Genomic DNA, 19,918 nt, shown 5'->3' on the forward strand with positions numbered 1-19,918 from the left:
CAAAATGTGTCAATGTGTGTGCGACTGTGTGTGTGTGTGTGCGTGTACATGTGTGTGTGTGTTTGGAGAGGGGGGGGGGGGCTGGTTGGTCGGGGTGATAACAATGAATGCAGATGTTGCTGATAGTCGTGCATACAGTCCAAACACGACCCGTCTGAACACCTTTTGGTTGAGGAAGAACCATGGACAGGTGATGCCCTTCACAAGGTTCTCTGACTGTATTCAGGTGACCTGAAGCCAGAGCACCTCTCTAACGCCAGGCCCAGGAACCCACCCTCGGCACTCAACTGTATTCAAACAATACGCGGGAATACGCTTCAAACAAAGCAGGAAGTTGAGAGAAATCAGCACATAGAGCCCAGCTACTGTGCTGGCAGAGAGTACAATGGAGAGGTGATCATCTCTGCTGGGCTGTCACACCTCGCTGCTCCTGTGAATACACATTCTTAACTGGCTAACCACTGTAGGCACAGTGCAGTGGAGGGGAGGGGGGGTGCAGGTGAAACCACACCTATGCTGATTTTCTGATGCCTCAGGCATGATTATTTCTTCAGCATTACCAGAACCAACACATCGCCTGGCCCTGACCTGTCTGTACTGGGTACTGAATGTGCAGATTCATCCAGAATAGGAAGTAAGTTCCTCAGCTCAGTCTTTAGGATAGAAAGGAACGACAGATTTCTTATTTTTAACTATTATAAATTGGTTGTTTAAATTTGAAAAATGTTTCTGTATTCTTCTTTATTGTTTATGAATCAAAAGTGTTTGGTATTCAAAGCTTAGTTTACAGACATGCGTGTAAATGTCTTTCCTAATTTTCATAACATGGAATGAATAGCTGTTGGGTAAAGTAGAGCTCTATCAAATAGAGTGTAAAAGTCTATAGTTTATAAAAGTATATATACACATGTTGTAGCATGACTATACACTACAGACTGTTTAATATAAAAGTTTCCCAGGATCAGATTACAATAATTTGCAGATATTGCACCAAAGTTGTGAGATGGTTGAAAGTGGAGAGAAGCATATCCATCGAGGTAAGGGAATGTTTATCACACAGAGACATACAGTAAAGATGCAGAATTAATATCAAACATACCTTCCAAGATGTAGACCTTGAAGCCGCTGCTCATCCGGGTTATATAGTGAAAATTGGCCACAGCCATGGCTTCTCTTCTTCCGCAGAATACAAAGAGAAATGCAGAGAAACACCTTGACTGCTGGGGCTTACGGGACACAATGAGCCCTAGTTATGGGTTGGGTTAATAGGTAATGAGATGCTGGCTCTGAACTCCACCAGGTAATGTATCAGGTGTGAGCAGAGCTGTGCTATGGCCTCCCTTTGACTCTCTCCCCGTGCTCCCATTGGCCACCGTCAAGCCAATCAAAAGCCTTTTCCTCCTTTCACTCAGTTAGCTTTTTGTGCTGCGGGCACAAGAGGGACCATCTCAGGCGTTGAGTAATCGCGCTTTCACCCACTTGGTAGATTCTCTAAAACAAACCCCACTATTACACTAATACAAGAGGCATAATCTGGTATGTTATTAAAGATATATTAGGATTCAAGAATAATTAATTCAGCTAATCAGGACTACCTGTGAAACGCACCAGAGCTAACACTACACTTTTTTCTTCTCCCCTTCATCTAGAAGCACCTCCCTCAGGCCGTATAGGAATTGAAGTCCACGTGTTTACCTTATGAAGTTAGCACCTGCTCTTTGTCTCCCCCCGTCCCCCCGTCCCCCCGTCCCCCCGTCCCCCCCGTCCCCCCCCACACACACACACACACACACACACACACACACACAACTCCCCCTACCCTCCTTTATGCCGCAAATCTAAAATCTCACCAAACCACATTTTTGCGTTGAGTTGTCTCTTCGAGGAGCCCACCGTCATTCCTGCTGACCTGCCCGGACACGCACCCAGCTGGGCCCGGCCTCCCCGCTAATCCCGGGCCCTTTGTTGACGGCCAGACAAAGAGCCTTAAGTCCCAGAACCTGCAGCTGCCAGAAGACCTGTCCTGCTGGAGCACGCCGAAGAGGAAGTCTGGACACACACACACATGCAGGCGAACACACACACACACACACACACACACACACACACACACACACACACACACACACACACACACACACACACACACACACACACACACACACACACACACACACACACACGTACAGTGTGTACACGTAAAGACACGCAATGCAGAAAAAATAGAACAACTGTACCCCTAACCCTTACCCCCCCCTCCCCCCGCCCACCAAATTGGTGTGTTTAATCATGTGGTTGTGGCTGAAGACTCTGTGCTAGTCTCAATATTATAACTCTATGATATTTTTTTATGTCTAGATTTCAGCCATCCAACCTTTAAATGACTGGCTTTATATGTGTGTGTGTGTGTGTGGCATGTGGGTGTATGTGTATGTGTGTTTGTGTGTGTGGCATGCACGTGGTTGTATGTATGAATGTTAGTGTGTGTGTGAGTGGCATGCATGTGTGTGTGTTTCATGCATGTGGGTGTATGTGCGTGTGTGTGTGCGTGAGTGGCATACATGCGGGTGTGTCTGTGTTTGTGTGTGTTGTGTGTAGCATGCTGGTAGATGTATGTGTATGCGTGTGTGTATGCATGTGTGTGTGTGATTGGCATGCATGTGGGTGTGTGTATGTGGTATGCATGCCTGTGTATGTGTCTGTGTGGCATGCATGTGATTGTATGTGTGTGTGTATGTGTTTGGCATGCTTGTGTTTGTGTGTGGGTGGCCTACATGTGGGTGCATGTGCATTTCTTTGCGCATGTGTGTGTGCATGTGTGTGTGCATGTGTGTGTGCTTGGTCAGTGACTGTAGTAGGCATAATCCTTGTGTCTTATTTAAGTGTTTTCATTAGTAATCCCAGCCTATTTTTCATCATCAACGATATTGACGACATGAATAATAATAAAATAATAATTAATTTGAGCAGATTAATAAAGGGGTTGCTAAGATTCAATCTTTTTTATTCAATCAAGACTTCATAAAAAGTAAATGCAAAATAGACCGTTTTTATAAAGGCGGTGGCCTACAAAAGCTAAAACATCAGCGGCATTATGCTCTGAAGTGTCTTACACCGTTCGCTTTGCGGCAGCAGAGCTTACAAGTAGGTGTGCTACCGTCAAAGCGGTGCGGGTGAATCGTTATCTTATTAACGAGTTCGAGTTCCAAGGTTTTCTAAGGCATTGCCAACAGATGGCTCATCCCTTAGAATGTGTTTTATGAAGGCATCGATCGAAAAAAAAAAAAAAAAAAACGAATTAATTTTATACAAGCGCTTCAAATCGCTTCGCTGCAGTAGTACAGTTTTTTGAACGAATTCACGTCTCTTAATATCAGTTGTGATGCGAGGACGATCAGGATCATCGTCATCAGACACCATACTGCCCTGATTAATCAATAGCGCGCGGAAGGAACCACCATCAACCTCAGCCCCTCCATCCCGTTGGCTGCACTCTTCTCGCATCAGCACCACCCCTTTACTCCACCAGTGCGCTGGCATCTCCCCCAGGAGCGCTGGGAGTGACGCAGAACCGAGCGGAAAGCTGCACCGCGCCTTGAGGGAAGAAGAAGCACTGAGAAGCAGGTGATGCGATCAAAAACAACCGGACCAGAGTAGCCCTATATCTGGGGACGGTGGCTGTAGAGAGGTGCTGATCCCCGATGCGTGGCCTGTTCGGGCAGAGGACGAGTGACAGCAGAGCCTACAAGGGTGTGAATCTCCTCCTAAGCGTCCTGATAGCGCAGTAGCACTCCTCCGTTCACACCGGATTGGGGACGTGTTCTGAGGTTGGTCTTCCACGGCGACAATTAGCGCTTCTGTGCTCTGTGATCCACCCATATGTTGCATTGCAGTCTGTTTGATAAAGGGAATGTGTTTAGGATAGCGATGTGTGTAATATCAAAATAATTGCCTTTAAAAAAATAAGTTGAAATGTATTTTGCTTGAGTTCCTGTTTGGCCTCATCAGTCACGACATGCTTAGAAACTACAGTAGTCTGATAACGAGGGTTTGCCCCTAATTTACACCACTCTGTCTGTTCCTGAGGGCTACATTGAACAGTTGGTCTACAGATGGGAAAGTAGATATTTCCGTGAAACAAGTTGGAATTCATTATCCGGTGGTCAGGATCTCGGCTTTCTGCAGCTTCTCATCCTGCAGCTTCTCCTCCTCCTCCGGCGATATTAAACCTACACCATGAACTACCTGCGTCGACGCCTCTCGGACAGCAATTTTATCTCCAATTTGCCTAATGGCTACATGACGGACCTCCAACGCCCTGAGCCGGCTCAGCCCCCGAGCCCCGCAGTGTCGCCGGGCCCCCCGGAGCAGCGCCGCCAGTCCACCAGCCAGCAGCAGCCGTCTGGAGGTGGAGCCGCTGCCGCTGCAGCCGGTGGCGGTGGTGGTGGAGGTGGTGGAGGAGCCGGGTTCTTCTCGTCCTTATCCAACGCTGTGAAGCAAACCACCGCCGCAGCAGCTGCGACACTCACCGAGGCAGCGGACAGAGCCGGGGTGTCGAGCAGTGCTAAGATACTGCTGGTGATCGACGACCAGCAGACGGACTGGTGAGGAGAACCTTCCTGGTATAATGACCTATAGCGTCGCTCCAGAAGGTTAATGTGTGTGGATGACGTTCCCCCTGTGGGGCTGAGATGAGGTGAGGATAAGACTTATCTGCCATGCAGCAGAGGTTTAGGGAGAAGCCATTTTACAGCCTAACCTTTTTACAACGATGCATTATCAATAAGTAATAATGCTGATTCATTAGCCTGTACATTAGACCATTAAGGCCTTTAACATTTAGGACATCCAGTCTCTATTGGCTAAAGAGAAATGAGAACAAGAAGTGATATGATATTTTATGATACAATTAATTAGCTTATTTGTAATTATTGTAAACAACACAATACAGTACACCTACTATGACATGCATCAATTCCCTCAGTTAATTCTCCACATAGTCTAAGGTGCAGTAAGTGGGGAAGTCGTTAAAATCTAAATGTTTTAAGGGAGCCCTTAAGTCATTATGTCCCAACATGTAACCTCTGGTTGCCGTCTGGGTTGTGGTTCTTCTGCAGGGCGAAGGTCTTCAGAGGGAGGAAGGTCCATGGGGAGTTTGACATCAAGGTGGAACAGGTGGGTGGCCTCATGAACCTCGTTTCCCTCCTCCGTGACTTGGCACACAAACACACCTGAACACCAGGCTCAGAGCTTCAGAGAGATCAACAGTGAGGAGACATGAGGAACCGGGTTAGGATTGATCTGGGATGCAGCAGTCCTAGTGTATCACAGCAGAACTTCAGGGGGGAAGACGGCGCCATAAACCATCCAATACAAGGGGCGGAGTCACGCCTTGTTTCCTGGTTGTAGAGATTTTCTACCGGAGGAAAACTTCCTTGCCTGCCCGCACAGTATTGATGATGTTGAGGCCAGGCCAGAGATGTGTTTACAGTTCAGTCCTGATGGCCGAGTCTGTGTCAAACGAGTCAAACCGATCCCTGCCAGCAGTGACAGGATTAGTGGAAACAAATATGAAGCGAAAGGAAGTGAAACCTGTCCTGTTCACCCAGGTCTTACCTGGTCTGCCAGCACACGTTAGATATTAACGTCTGACTTGTTAAACAAGGTAAGGCTGGCTATTCCACTAGTAGAGCATTAACACTGCAGGGTTAAGGGTTCGAGGGCGGCCCATGTAACATCTTTCACTAAATACCCACGTTCCTGTAAGACGTTTTGGATGTAAGTCCACCAGGCTGCATATTATTAAAACATCTGCTATGCAGTTTACAATTAGCAATTCAGATGTTTTAAGCGGTAATACTCCGCAAGCCTTTGTGGTAAATTGTTAACCAAAGCACCCTTTGGAGCTGCAGTATAATGAGAAGCACTATGCTCAGCGAAGAGCTTCATGCTTCAGCTAACAAGCTGCAGGTCAAGATCCTTTCACTTTGAGGTCCTCCAGCGTTTTCCACAGGCTATTTTTATCCCCTTCTTTCTGGGGTTTCGATAACTTATCATGACTTGAGGTGCCTGGTTGCCAGGCACCCTTCTCCAGGGATGGATGTGATTGCTGCGTGCACGAAGCTGAGGGGGAGGGGGGGTTGGACCAGAGATGGTCGTTGACCTTCTTGCCCTCTCACTTCCAGGCTGATTTCTCAGAGATCAACCTGGTGGCCCACTCCACGGGCTCCTACAGCGTGGACATCGACGCCATCAGAAACGGCCATAAAGTCACTAAGTAGGTGTCCTCTGGAATGAACTATTAATGGAGTGGCTCTCCTGAATGTGGTCATAGTGTTTCACTGATGGCCTCCCCTCCCCTGGGGCCCCAGGTCCTTCAAGCCAGACTTCGTCCTGGTCAGAGAGCATGCCTTCAGCATGGCCAGGCACGGCGACCACCGCAGCATCGTCATCGGGCTGCAGTACGCTGGGGTCCAGAGTGTCAACTCTCTACACTCGGTCTACAACTTCTGTGATAAACCATGGGTGGTACGTACCTGGGACACCGCAGTAGCCCCCACTTTGTGCTATTCTTCATATATTGACTGTAGGAAACAGACAGGGATTTACGTTTGGTTGCGTTTGTCCCTCTCAGTTCGCCCAGATGACCCGACTGTCAAAGACGCTGGGCCCAGAAGAGTTCCCGCTGATAGAGCAGGTTTACTACCCCAACCACAAGGAGATGGTGGGTAGTCTGGCCATCTGCTCTCTCTCTCTCTCTCTCTCTCTCTCTCTCTCTCTCTCTCTCTCTCTCTCTCTCTCTCTCTCTCTCTCTCTCTCTCTCTCTCTCTCTCTCTCTCTCTCTCTCTCTCTCTCACCCACAGCAGCTGAGGCCCTCTCTTCGTCTCACTGCGGTGCCTGATTTGTTTTTGGAAGCTGGAGCAAGCGTAGCGACAGGGTCTTGATTTTCCAGGTCACTGTCATTATGCTGCACTGCAGAGACATCTGTCTGTCTATCTGTCTGTCTCTCTATCTATCTATCTGAATGTTTGTCTATCTATCTATCTATCTATCTATCTATCTATCTATCTATCTATCTATCTATCTATCTATCTCTCTATCTCTCTATCTCTCTATCTCTCTATCTATCTATCTATCTATCTATCTATCTATCTATCTATCTATCTATCTATCTATCTATCTATCTATCTAACCATTTATCCATCGATCCATCCATCAATATCCACCCATCTAACAGTCTATCTACCTGTCCGTCTGTCTAGTCAGTCTGCCTGTAAACATTGTTTGAACAATGAGCAGTAATTTAAATTCTTTATCAAATATGTTGGATTGAAAGACCCTACACGGTTGATTGGACCGTTATAAAAGACTTTTGTTGGTTACAGCTCACTTCCTCCGTCTTCCCCGTGGTGATCAAGATGGGTCACGCTCATTCTGGGATGGGCAAGGTAAGGCCACTATTGTATTTACGCCTGGATTACAAGCCTGTGCATGCCATTGATATATTCTTCTTACTGGAGGAAAACCTCTGGCCTGCCCACTCAGGTCAAAGTGGACAACCAGTACGACTTCCAAGATATTGCCAGTGTTGTCGCTCTGACCAAGACCTACGCCACTTCCGAGCCTTTCATTGATGCTAAGTACGACGTCCGCATCCAGAAGATTGGAAACAATTACAAGGCTTACATGTGAGTCAACATTTAGCGTTCCCTTCCTCCAAAATGTCAAGGTGCTGTGGGTAAGATTAGACAGTTGCAAAGAGAGACATCAAACGAGGCGAGACGAGAAAAATACGAAGCAGCTCCACTCCGTGCTCCCAGTTTGGCGCCAGTCGCAGATAGAAACGTCAGCAACACGTCAGCAACACGTTAGCAACACGCCAACAACACGCCCACTCGCATGTTGTGAAGTCTCTGTCTCTCCGATTCTCTTTACACTCGACTTTACACTAGGGGCCTGGGCGGGTAAACCCCGGGTAACCTCTGGGTTTTATCCGTGGAAGGTCAGGCTTACAGTGCATCTGGGAAAGGGCCATCGAAGTAAGTATTTCATTCATGCACTTGTGGTTAACAGGCAAGATGGATTCTCTCCGCACGATCCAATCAGGACTTATGTTCCATAATGGATCTGGTCAGAATTGACACGGCTAGTAGTCTGATATCTAAAACGGCTCATGCAGAAGGAAACAGTATTCACAGTGCATTTCCTTCACTAATATCTGTCGGGTCAATGCCACTTCTAAGCTATTGATACTCTCACAATAATAACCTCCTAAATCCTGCCTACAGCACCTTAAATTCAACATTCAACAGCTTCATCTGCACAATGATATTGACAAAGTTATTGATGCAGAAATAATGGTTTGTTTTATGATAGGAGGACTTCAATATCTGGCAACTGGAAGACCAACACAGGCTCCTCGATGCTGGAGCAGGTGGCCATGTCAGACAAGTAAGGCCCGAATCGGCAGCACCGGCTCTCAGAGCCAACGTCAGATTTCTGATGGTTCTCCAGTGTTCTGGTTCCATCTGTTCACCCTGCCGTTCCAGGTACCGCATGTGGGTTGATTCCTGCTCCGAAGTCTTCGGAGGGCTGGACATATGTGCGGTAGAGGCTCTGCACGGCAAAGACGGCAAGGACTACATCATAGAGGTACCAGACCGCAGCCTGTGGTGTCCGTGACAACGAGGAGCGTGTTCTCGTTCTTCAGAGCAGAACGAGGAGCCGGTTCTCGTTCTTCAGAGCAGAACGAGGAGCCGGTTCTCGTTCAGAGATCAGAACGAGGAGCGGGTTCTCGTTCCTCAGAGCAGAACGAGGAGCGGGTTCTCGTTCAGAGATCAGAACGGGGAGCGGGTTCTCGTTCCTCAGAGCAGAACGTGGAGCGAGTTCTCGTTCCTCAGAGCAGAACGAGGAGTGGGTCGACTCAATTTGCATTCAATTTGGAGAAAATAAATGCTAACATGCTAACAAAACCATTAGAATGTTGCTTGCTGAAATCCAACATGCCAACACAGTGTTTTTTTTTACTTTAAGCCACTGCAGTTCTTCCCCAGTCCACAGCTGATGTGTGAACCAGAATACTGTTCTGCTGTGGTTGACGGTGGTCTAACTCAGGGGTACTTTGCTAGCTGGGCTCGAGCAGGACACAATGCTAGGTTGCTATGGCAGCTGGCCTTTGAAAGATCGCCACTCGTGCAAATCGAGGGTCTGGAGGGCGTCTACTTGCTCATCACATGAGGGCGGGGCTAATCCCGTCTCTCCCGGTCAGGTGGACGACTGCTCCGTGCCGTTGATCGGAGACCAGCAGGACGAGGACCGCGTCCACATCGCTGAGCTGGTGGTTACCAGGATGAACCAGACCGTCCCGCGCTCCGCCTCCCCCTCGGCGGTCCGCTCCGCAGCTGGCCAGCCCCCTCAGGTGCTCAGACCACGCAGTGTTTCAGACTCACTGACTGCCACACACCCAGCCGTCTGGCCGGCCTCCACAACGAGGAGGCCCACGGCGGAACGGAAATAGAACAGAGCTGATATGCATTTCATTAATAGAACAGTTCTCCTTTGTTCTGTTCTCCTCATGGTTATTATTACATCATCTGTTAAGGAAAGTTCTGCCCTGAAGTGTATAAAACATTTTCCGTCCAATCGGACAAATCATTAAATCTAATAGCCTGGGTTAGATGGTACTCTGTGGTATTGATGGCGGGTGTCGGGGTGTTTCATGCAGAAGACGGTGTCCCCCCTGGCCGACTCCCAGACCAGGGTACCCCAGGCCCAGCAGCGCCCCCCCACGCAGGGTAAGTTGGCCGCTGCAGCCCCCCTGCCAGCACAACCCTGAGACTGTGGTTCAGCCGTTGAACTGCAGTGCATTAACGTTTATAGCACCGATCCCTTACGACCTTGTTATGTTGTCAGTGTTCGTCTGTGCGGTTAATCAGATATTATCTACAATTATTATGTGTTAGTATATATGTATGTATACTGTATATTTACTGTAACAATATTGTAATACAATTCTCTATTTTACGATAATTTTGGAACATGTTGCCATGGCGAAGCTCAGAGGTGCTTTCGTTCAGACTCATGTCTACACACCTACACATACACATATGTATTTATAAAACAAAGAAGTAAAGACTATATTAAGTACATGTCCCACGACTAATATTGGGTCTGTTTCAGTGGCGGCTGGTGCTAAAAAATGTTGGTGGTGCGCAGTAATAGACGGGGGTCCGGGGGTCCCTCCCCCAGAATTTTTTTAATTTGGTAGATTTGATTTCCTGTATTCTGGTGCATTTTGACCCATTGTTGTTATTCTCATATTGAGACAAATCATGATCACTGTCCTATAGCGTCCATTTTTTGTGAGTCTCAATGTCTCACAAAAATATGCAAAAATATAAAATATGGACGCTACAAAAATATCTATGTTAAAGGCCGAAAGACTAAATTAATATGTAACTTACTTGCTCCTTTTAAGTATAACATTGCTTGTTGAGTGAAATTCCTCCACTGAAATGGGTGGAAAATGCTTACAACTCTCTGCTATTTAGCGATCTATCTCTTCTCTAAATGTAAGAAGAGAAAGTTGAGAAAGCTGCTGAGGAAGGTAGCCTATTTGATTGATTCGCTGAATTGTTCAATCATGTGGTGATAACAAAAAAGGTAAGCGAAACCATTGGCCTGGGGCGCACACTGGTACGATCCGAGGGCGAAATTTTTTGCGCAGATGAAAAGCTGTCTCTGCATGATAGAGAGCAAACAGTTTGTGAGCTTACTTTGACTTCAATGTGGCCGGCGCCCCTGACTTGGAGGAGGGCTTTATTTCGAATGACCAATAACTAGCCTAGCCCAAATCATTGACGTTCAGACGCATTTAAATGGTTGCTGGCAGTGGCAAGTACGATCTATCACACAATTAAACGAGGATAAACGTTATTTATTTTTGTTGGTTTATTTCGTATTTATAATAGTTGATTCATAGTTGGCCGATATATTCAAGTGAATATTTCACGGAGGTGCGGCGCCCTAGCGCCCCCTATTGACCCACCGCCACTGGACTCTGTTCCATACCAATGTTAAGGGAAACAACACAAGTTTTTCCTGACTATGACACAAATTTGAAAGGGAAACTGAAATGAATAGTCATTTATACCAAAGCTGAGTGACTGAGAGCTTAGTAATAACTTATACCATAGGGTGCTTCTCCCTGTCTGCAAATGAGATTGGTTTGATTTAAAAGTGTTGTTGCCAATTCACTTAACTTAACACAAAACTGAGATGGTGCAGACGTGTGTGAGGACTCTGTGGGTGTTGTGCTCTAGGTGGGCCCCAGCAGGGCCCCTCTCAGCAGCGGCCCCAGCCTCAGGGCCAGCCCCCTGCTGCCCAACCGGGGCCCAGCCCCACGGCCGCCAGCGACCCCGCCAGCCATCCACAGCCCTCTAAACCCGGCCAGGGGCCCGGGGCCACTCAGCGGCCGGCTCCGGCGGCCGGCCAGGGTCAGAGACCCCCCTCTGGCCAGGGCTCACCCCAGCGGAGCCCCAGTCAGGTGCAGAGGCAGCAGTCCGCCTCCGCGCAGCAGAAGCCCGGAGGCCCCGGCCAGAAGCCCCCGGGGGGCCAGCAGAAGCCCCCGCAGCAGAGGCCCAGCCAGCCCCCCAGGCAGATGTCCCAGGGCGGCGGCTCCCCGCAGCAGAGGCCTTCCGGGCCGCAGGGCCGCCCCGGGGGGGCCCCCACCACCCAGCAGCCCCGACCGGCGGGCCAGGGAGGGCCGGGCGCCAGACCCCCGCTGCAGCAGAAGCCCCAGCCCCCCCAGAAGCCCCGCCTGGATGAGGCGTCTGCGGGCGGCGCTCCAGCACTAAAGTGAGTAGACGTGTGTGTGCACTCTGTAGCTCGCCGTAGCCTCGGAAACGCTCCCTAAGTGCTAACAAGGATGAAAGGAAGGTCTTTCATCCTCTGCCTGCTTCCAGAGCTGCATGCCGGGACACATCCCTACTCCTAGATCAAATCCCCGCCCTAGTGCGCATGCAGCCTGCGTGTTTCTGCAGCTCACCTCTGCTGCAGCGCTTGCACAAGACAACGTTTATTTCCAGATAGCGCGTCACTTTCATAGCAGCCGCATCACGCGGGCGTGTTTTCCCTCCTCATCCACCCATTCTGGCACTGGATGCAGATTACCTTGGAAAGGTCGGATCAGGGGGAATTTCAGGCTCAGACCACAGTGCTGTTAAAATAGTACATGACTGCTCCTTAACCTTGTTTTGAAAACAAAGTAAGTGAAGGTGTGTGGATGAATACAGGTATGTCCACTGTTTAGGAAACTCCCTGGACAACCAGAAAATATGAAAGAAAAATAGGATTCTTACTTCAAATCATTAACATCTATGAAATATCGAAAAAACGTTGAACTTTAAACCTGCAGTCACTTAAGGTTTTTGATTTAATTAAGTTAGTATTATGCTTTGTTATTTTGATGATGTGACTCATCATTATTTAAAAACATACTAGTGCACTTGAGAAATAATAGTCCTCTCAAAATCGATTCAGCAAATCATGAACTGATTCAGTTGCTACTCCCTTATTCAAATTGAAGAAAAGATGGATAGCATGCGAATTCAACCAACATGCTAACAATGCAATAACATTGTAGTAAATTTGCTGAAATAAGACAAGCCACCACAGTGTTTCTGTGACTTTAAGCCACTGCAGTTTTTTCCCATTCCACAGCTCCTGTGTAAACCAGAATATTGTTCTTGCTGTGGCTGGCGGTGGTCTCACACGGGGGGATTCGGCTAGCTTGGCTCAAGTGGGACACCATGCTAGGTTGCTATGGCAGTTGGTCTCTGAAAGAGCACCACTCGGGCAGATCGAGTGGCTGGCAGTAGCAGTGGTACTCGGGACAGAGTACGCACAAATAATCCAGAAATATCTCCCTTCTGGGACCACATGTGAACTACAAGTACGGTTTATATAGGTTACTTTGAATTCCTGTCTAAATAGTAGACATCTTCTGCTGCTCAACGGCTAATATATTCTTGATGCAAACCGTCAAATAAACAAATGAAAACAAATTTGGAAAAAAATGAAATAGAATTGTGGAAACACAATGCAATACTATAACAGCAATATAAATAAATAAATATCACATTGTCCACTTAATAAAAATGCAATTAATGCAAACATACATAAATCATTAACCTAATCCTAGTGGATTCTGCTCTTTGGATGTCTTGGCATTGTCCTCAAACATGAGTCATCATTACATTCTTCTCATGCAAGTCTCCTTTCCCGCATACGATGAGCTCATCGTACACAAACACATGACAGGAAGTGCACCCCTAACGTCACCGTAGCGACACGCCTTGCCCTCATCCTGCCCTCCTGCCCTCATGTTGACCATCTATATGGGTTTGCTGCATGACTTAAAAGCCTCTTCCTCCCCTCTACCGACACTCCTCTTCACTCCTCCTCCTCTCCTCCTCCTTCTCCCCCCCCTCCTCCTCCTCCTCCTCCTTCTCCTCCTCATCTCCGCTCCTTCCCCTCCTCCTCCTACTCCTCCTCCTCCTCCTCCTCCTCCTCCTCCTCCTCCTCCTCCTCCTCCTCCTCCTCCTCCTCCTCCTCCTCCTCCAACTCCTTTCATAGCAAGTCCCAGTGTCTTACCAAATGCCTTCAACCTTCCAGAAACACCGGAGACGTGGGCCAGCCTTAGCCGGGACCAGCTGAAGGCTGAGGCCGTACGCAACCTCGCAAATCTTTTGCTAGTCTCTTCTCCAGCGGGGTGAGCGTCAAATGCCCCCAGTGCAACTGACAATAACATGGATTTACAGGACGGAGGAACCTCTACTCCTTCCCTTCATCCCAGCCCCCAAATCAAACAAGGACCAACAACATGTCACCTAATAATGGTTCTCTCACACTGAGGCCAACGTGAACCCTAAAACACCCACTGCCGCAATAGGTTAAACAGCAAAACACAAGGATAGTTAATCGATCTAGACTTAGTCTGAAACATTCCTTGACCCACTGAAGGCGCAGATGCCTGGGTGATTCAATGACTCATGTACTCACACTCATTGGCTGTGTGTTCCTGCTTGCACTTGTAGAAGATCTGCTTCCATTATGCGTACCCACACACACACACACACACACACACACACACACACACACACACACACACACACACACACACACACACACACACACACACACACACACACACACACACACACACACACACACACACACACGTACACACAAACACACACACACTCTTAATCACTTACACACCTCCGTTCACACAGACACACACACACTCTTAATCACTTACACACCTCTGTTCACACAGACACCGATTATTTCGCAGACACAGACAGGCACTCTCATAAACATGCACACATACACACGCGCACACACACACACACACACACACACACACACACACACACACACACACACACACACACACACACACACACACACACACACACACACACACACACACACACACACACACACACACACACACACACACACACACACAATTTTTCTTTGTCTCAAATTCACACTCATGCACACACATGCAAGCACACCTATGTACAGACACACCTTACAATCCCAAATCAAGGGTTTCTTCTTGTTTGTTGGTGGCATGGCGTGAAATATGATCTTTTAAATCAGTCAACAAATCATGGGCTGCCTAATCAAATCAACCCAGCTGTAAACTAGATTGTTTGGTGTAGGTGACCGCTAGACATCTTATTTCTGAGCTGTATTCCAATCATGTCTGTGTTTTAGCTGCATGTCAACATGGAGGTATTTGATCCCCAACCCCCAGTAGTATTGGCTCTTCTTTGTAACAGTGTCGTCAATCGTAGCTCAAGTAGTTAGCATCGTAGCCTTATTTGGTGTTGTGGGAATGTCGTCGCTGCCATTTTGTTCTCTCTCCTTATTTCTCTCACAAACCCTTCACCTTAATAGCATGCCTTGTGAGCACAAGAGTACAATCAGTCAAATGGCGAGATCTCAGGGTTGCCCAGTTTGATTGTGACGATCGTGCTAGGGTGAGGGCCTTCCATTGTGATTTTGTGCGATTGGTGTTGATGTCCTAATGGTGCTGAAGGAAATGCATGGTATTCTGTTTTTGTTTTTTGTTTGTTTATGAGCTTGAATGTATTAAGCACTATTGGACTTTTTTGCCCTCATTATACAACAGAATTATACTTGAATTCAATGACGCTGACTGATGTATAGACTTTTTCAGGTTTGTTTGATCGCCAGAGGAAAGGACAGTGGTGATCCGTGCACAGGCTTTCAGGCTGAATGGAAGGGATCAAATATACTAGAATACCTAAGGGCACAGCAATCTAACTACCATGTAATAGGTGGTCAGTGACATATGAAATAGAATTATGCTATAGATAAAAAATATTCATGGTCGACGATTTATATTATTTCAATCATACTCTAATAGTTAATCTCTCTTTTGAGTTAATGCAAAACTAACCGTAAATCGATGGAAATTTTCACTAATGCTGCTGATGCATATTAACAACAGTAACTTTCAGTGGGGATTTCTGTCGTCCTTTTAAGATCTATTTCAAATCCAACATACTCAACCTTGTATCTGTACTAACAAAAACACAATTTAGGGTCTGAAAGAATATCTAAGGCATAGCATGAAATCGGTCCTTACGCGTTTAGCCAGGAGTGTGCTTCAGTCCACTGAGCCAAGGACTTGTGTTTATAAACATGATGGGTGGGGGTCCACGTCTGCAGTAGATGTAACACTGATGGGTGGGGGTCCACCCCTAACGTAGGTCTAATACTGATGAGTGGGGCCCACATCTGACATAGGTCTTATACTGATGAGTTGGGGTCCCACCCCTGACGTAGGTGTAATACTGATGGGTGGGGGTCCACCCCTGACGTAGGTGTAATACTGATGGGTGAGGGTCCACCCCTGACGTAGGTGTAATACTGATGGGTGGGGGTCCACCCCTGACGTAGGTGTAATACTGATGGTTGGGGGTCCACTCCTGACGTAGGTCTAATACTGATAGGTGGGGGTCCACCCCTGACGTAGGTCTAATACTGATAGGTGGGGGTCCACCCCTGACGTAGGTGTAATACTGATGGGTGGGGGTCCACCCCTTATGTAGATGTAATACTGATGGGTGGGGGTCCCACCCCTGACCTTAGGTGTGTAATACTGATGTGCACTTATGTGATCCTAATGTCATTTCTGTGACATCTACACTTTGATAAACCCTGTTGGACTATTGTCCACCCGTCCTGCATCCTTCTGGGATCTTTTATCCTTTGTTTTCGTCGTCCCCTGATAAACTGTCTTCCATTGAGAGAAGCCCCCCCCCCCCCACCTGTTCGAATACACTTAGGCAATATCCTCCAGAAAAGGACGCAATACCTTAACATGAAGCACTGAGTTCCTTCCTGACCCTTTGCACCCCCTACCGCAGGCTTTGTGTGTATCAACGCATTCATGTAGCCACAGTGACCCCTTGTGATCAGTGGTGTGTAAAACGTGTGGATGTGCTGTCTTGTAACTTGTGGAAACAGAAAAAACTAGTTGATTTGCTGCTCCGGCCTTTGACCCAAACGGCCCCCTTTACCCTCTGCTGCTAGGTGAGTTGCTTTTCAATGATTTTGTGTACTCAAGGGTGGAGTCAACTGTTTTGATGCATTTGTTCTTAATCTATGAAGTGATGTACTTTTTTAATCCTTAATTTATTTATTTCCATGTTGTCACATTTCGGGGCCGACAGCTGCTTATGTCTGGCTCGTAGGTATGTGCGTTGACTACATTTATCCTCGCCTGGTAACCAAACTTATTCGCGAGCTCATGGTTGATTTGCTCCGGCATGTGCGATGTGCATTTTTGAATTGTCAGGCTGCATAAATCCTGTGTGGCGCCATTTTCTTTCATTTAGAAATGTGTATTCTTTCGGCCAGTGACTCAGTAGGTAAGTCATTGTTATATTTTTCATGGCATAGCTCACTGCCAAAGACAGAACCAGCCTTGAAGCCTGGTCCCTCGCACACCCAGTGTGTAATTTGTGACGAATGGCTTGAAACGGGAGGGCCTCTCTGAGGGTGTCACGGCATACACATCGATTTCGAAGTCCCGCAGACTAGAGTTGTCATGGCAAAATGGTCGCCATCAGTTTTTATTTATTTCATGTTTCAACTATTTGTAGTGGATATATTTTAACTGTAAATGTATACTTCTTATTTTATTTGCTGGAGTGATTTTAACCGTTTTTCTAAAGCCCACTATGATAGTTGGAAATATCTTGTCTGTTGAACTATCAATCAGTCAGTGAATGCCTGCCAGATGTGTAAAAAAAGATATGAAAAAATGCAAATTAATATAAGAAGACGCAAAATTGTAAATCATGGTGGAGTATTGAAGTATGTGTGTGGAAAAAAATGTTAAATCTATTATATGTTATATGCAATGTAGCTCTATGATGTGAATTATGTTATCAAAACATGCATATATTCAATAAAGTCTGTGACTAATGACTAAGCTTTTTACTTTCATTATTTTAAGATTTTTGTTATTATAGTTTTAACCTTTGTTCTTGAATGGAGCATCATCGTTAATTCTAAAATAAATATATTTGTGATATTTTAAAGTAAATGTCTTCATTTTAAACTATCTGCATTAATATATACAATAATATACAATGTTTATGTATGCTAGGCAAATGTGACCACAAGGTGGTGTGCACTTGCGCTCTGACCACTATCAGTCTTATAATCGAATCTCTTATAAGGTCTCACATTTGTGTATATAGTAGGCCTATATATTGCATATAATTGAATATATAGTACGTGCTACATTCTGTATTTCCAAATGCCTGACCCATTCAGCCAATCAGAAGACTACTCAAAAAGTAAATAATACAACATATAAATATAATTCATACAAATCTTTGTGTAAATGTTAGGGTTTGATTCTAAGGATAATCCTGCCTGCTTGCAGTTAACAGTTTCACAAGACCAAGATGTAGCAAGCCACCAAGTGTGTCTGGATACACAAAAACATCACTGTGAATAATCCTACTTTGGCCTGAACAAAACTAAGACAATTGCCACACACAAAGAGGTTTATCTTGGATGCGTAACCCCATCTCTATCGAAGAATACTTGGATTCATGGTTGAGACGCAGTGAACCTTTTGCAGATCTGAATGCAGACAGCTGCAGCTGGCGGAGGACAATGGGTCTAAGTCGTACCCGGCGATAACTGCGGCCATCATTGAACCGAACACATTTCAACGAGGATATCTCAATTGTACTTTCAATCTCTGTCTCAAAAACGACACGACTCCTCATGACTCCTCCTGACTCCACGTTCATTGTAAAACGTTGAGAAAGCGCTGACAGAGACTTGAATTACTGGATCAATATCTATGACCTCTCACAGTTTTCATTGCAGTTGCAAATTGCAAAATGTATGGAATGTGCATCAAATTTGCAGGCAGGATATCATGTAGTTTACACCCTACTAACTAAGCATGAAAGGTCAGGGAGCCTGCCTGCCTTATCTCCTGATGCACTTTATAAACCTCCCAAAGTCAGGTCTCCCTCAGAAAAGCAATAAATGATCTCACAATAAACTGTGTGCGCACCCTCTCAGATAAACCTCTCGATAAAGGTATTTCTTAATTCGTAAGACTTTAAATTTAGCAATTGGAGACTTCAGTTGAGTAGATATCTTAAGTTCCGAGGACAGCACAAGGTGTATGGATTGAAAAGTGGGTTGGTATGAATAACTGAAGACTACACATGGAGGAAAACAAAGCCATAGCCTGGTACAGCTTAGCTTACCCACACACACCCATGGACACTCTAACATCTCCATTCTTCCTTCATTCTGGTGTTCTTGATCATGATGGGGCAGCACGGACCGAGCAATAGGAGAGCTTCACTGTCCAGATCCTGTTCTTTTTATGGGCAGAGGGAAACGATGTGTGGGCGGAGCCTAACCGACCTGCTGGCAGAGCTGGGATATTTCTAGATCTGACCCATTTAAAAAAAAGAAAAATCCCTCAGAAGCCGAACGCACAGGTGCAGCCTGGTGGCTGTTAATAGCTTAACAGAATGTGCAATTACTAAGATTATGATGCTGTCAAAGAACACAGTGCACAACGTGCCACTACTCATTACGTGTAGGCTGTAGTTTAATTGGCTGACATACACAACTGCCCTAACACAACAGACATCATAAAAGGTGATGCATATGTAAGCATTACCAATCATTCCTATTTATTTATCAACAAAAAAATAATAAAGATGCTTGCGTGTGTATGGGAGGGGCAAAAAAGAGGGAGAGAAGGGGAGGCCAAAGCTGATGCACGACTCTGTTGCACTATTCAGCAATTACATAATAGCCTTTGAATGTGAAACAGTGGACTGGCTGTTATCAGCTATTATGGGAACTCACGCCTTCCACCAGGGGCCCAGCCAGCGTGCGGTCAGGACGAGATCCTATTGTCCGCCTCGGAAGCAGGGGGCGTTTGATTCAACATTTCTACAAAAGACACAGAAAAGACAGAAAAGACAACTACATGTGCTTAGCGTGTAGCAGGACGAAGTGGTTCCAGTCCTCCGCTCCCCTCCATGCCACAGCGCTGTGTAAAGTGTGTGTTTGCAGGGCATTAGACTAATGAACGATTCCTTTGCCCCAACTGGCTGGAGACAGCGGATGAGCGACTAGTGTGGAGCAGAGATTTAATTAAAGTCCACCATGGGACGCCTGACTGTGACCCGGGGGACCGGGGACCAGGGAGGGTGTGTTTGTTTGCGGTTGTGAATAATATCTACACTCTTCCGCCATTGACCTACATGGGCTGGGAGGAAGCAGCCACAACCCACGCAGGATAACTTATTTACTGCAGTTA

The 19,918-nt window shown here is 46.5% G+C and overlaps 2 protein-coding genes across 2 annotated transcripts in view; one reads left to right on the forward strand and one right to left on the reverse strand.

Moving 5' to 3' along the window:
- Positions 1-1,390, reverse strand: part of LOC130384535 (transcription cofactor vestigial-like protein 4) — a 6,495-nt gene extending 5,105 nt beyond the window's left edge. The window contains exon 1 of the mRNA XM_056592762.1: positions 1,100-1,390. Coding sequence (XP_056448737.1) covers positions 1,100-1,166 — 67 coding nt within the window. The 5' untranslated portion in view covers positions 1,167-1,390. The remainder of the gene's footprint in view (positions 1-1,099) is intronic.
- Positions 1,391-4,080: 2,690 nt separating this feature from the next.
- LOC130384880 (synapsin-1-like) lies at positions 4,081-13,801 on the forward strand. Its single transcript, XM_056593276.1, is given in 14 exon segments — positions 4,081-4,604; positions 5,118-5,175; positions 6,186-6,277; positions 6,372-6,528; positions 6,635-6,724; positions 7,386-7,448; positions 7,546-7,688; positions 8,377-8,451; positions 8,550-8,652; positions 9,269-9,418; positions 9,725-9,794; positions 11,322-11,856; positions 13,640-13,734; positions 13,737-13,801. Coding segments are annotated over 14 exon segments (2,064 nt in total). The 5' UTR covers positions 4,081-4,236.
- Positions 13,802-19,918: the final 6,117 nt, after the last annotated feature.

Source organism: Gadus chalcogrammus, chromosome 6 (genome assembly GCF_026213295.1).
Source record: "Gadus chalcogrammus isolate NIFS_2021 chromosome 6, NIFS_Gcha_1.0, whole genome shotgun sequence".
NCBI lineage: Eukaryota > Metazoa > Chordata > Actinopteri > Gadiformes > Gadidae > Gadus > Gadus chalcogrammus.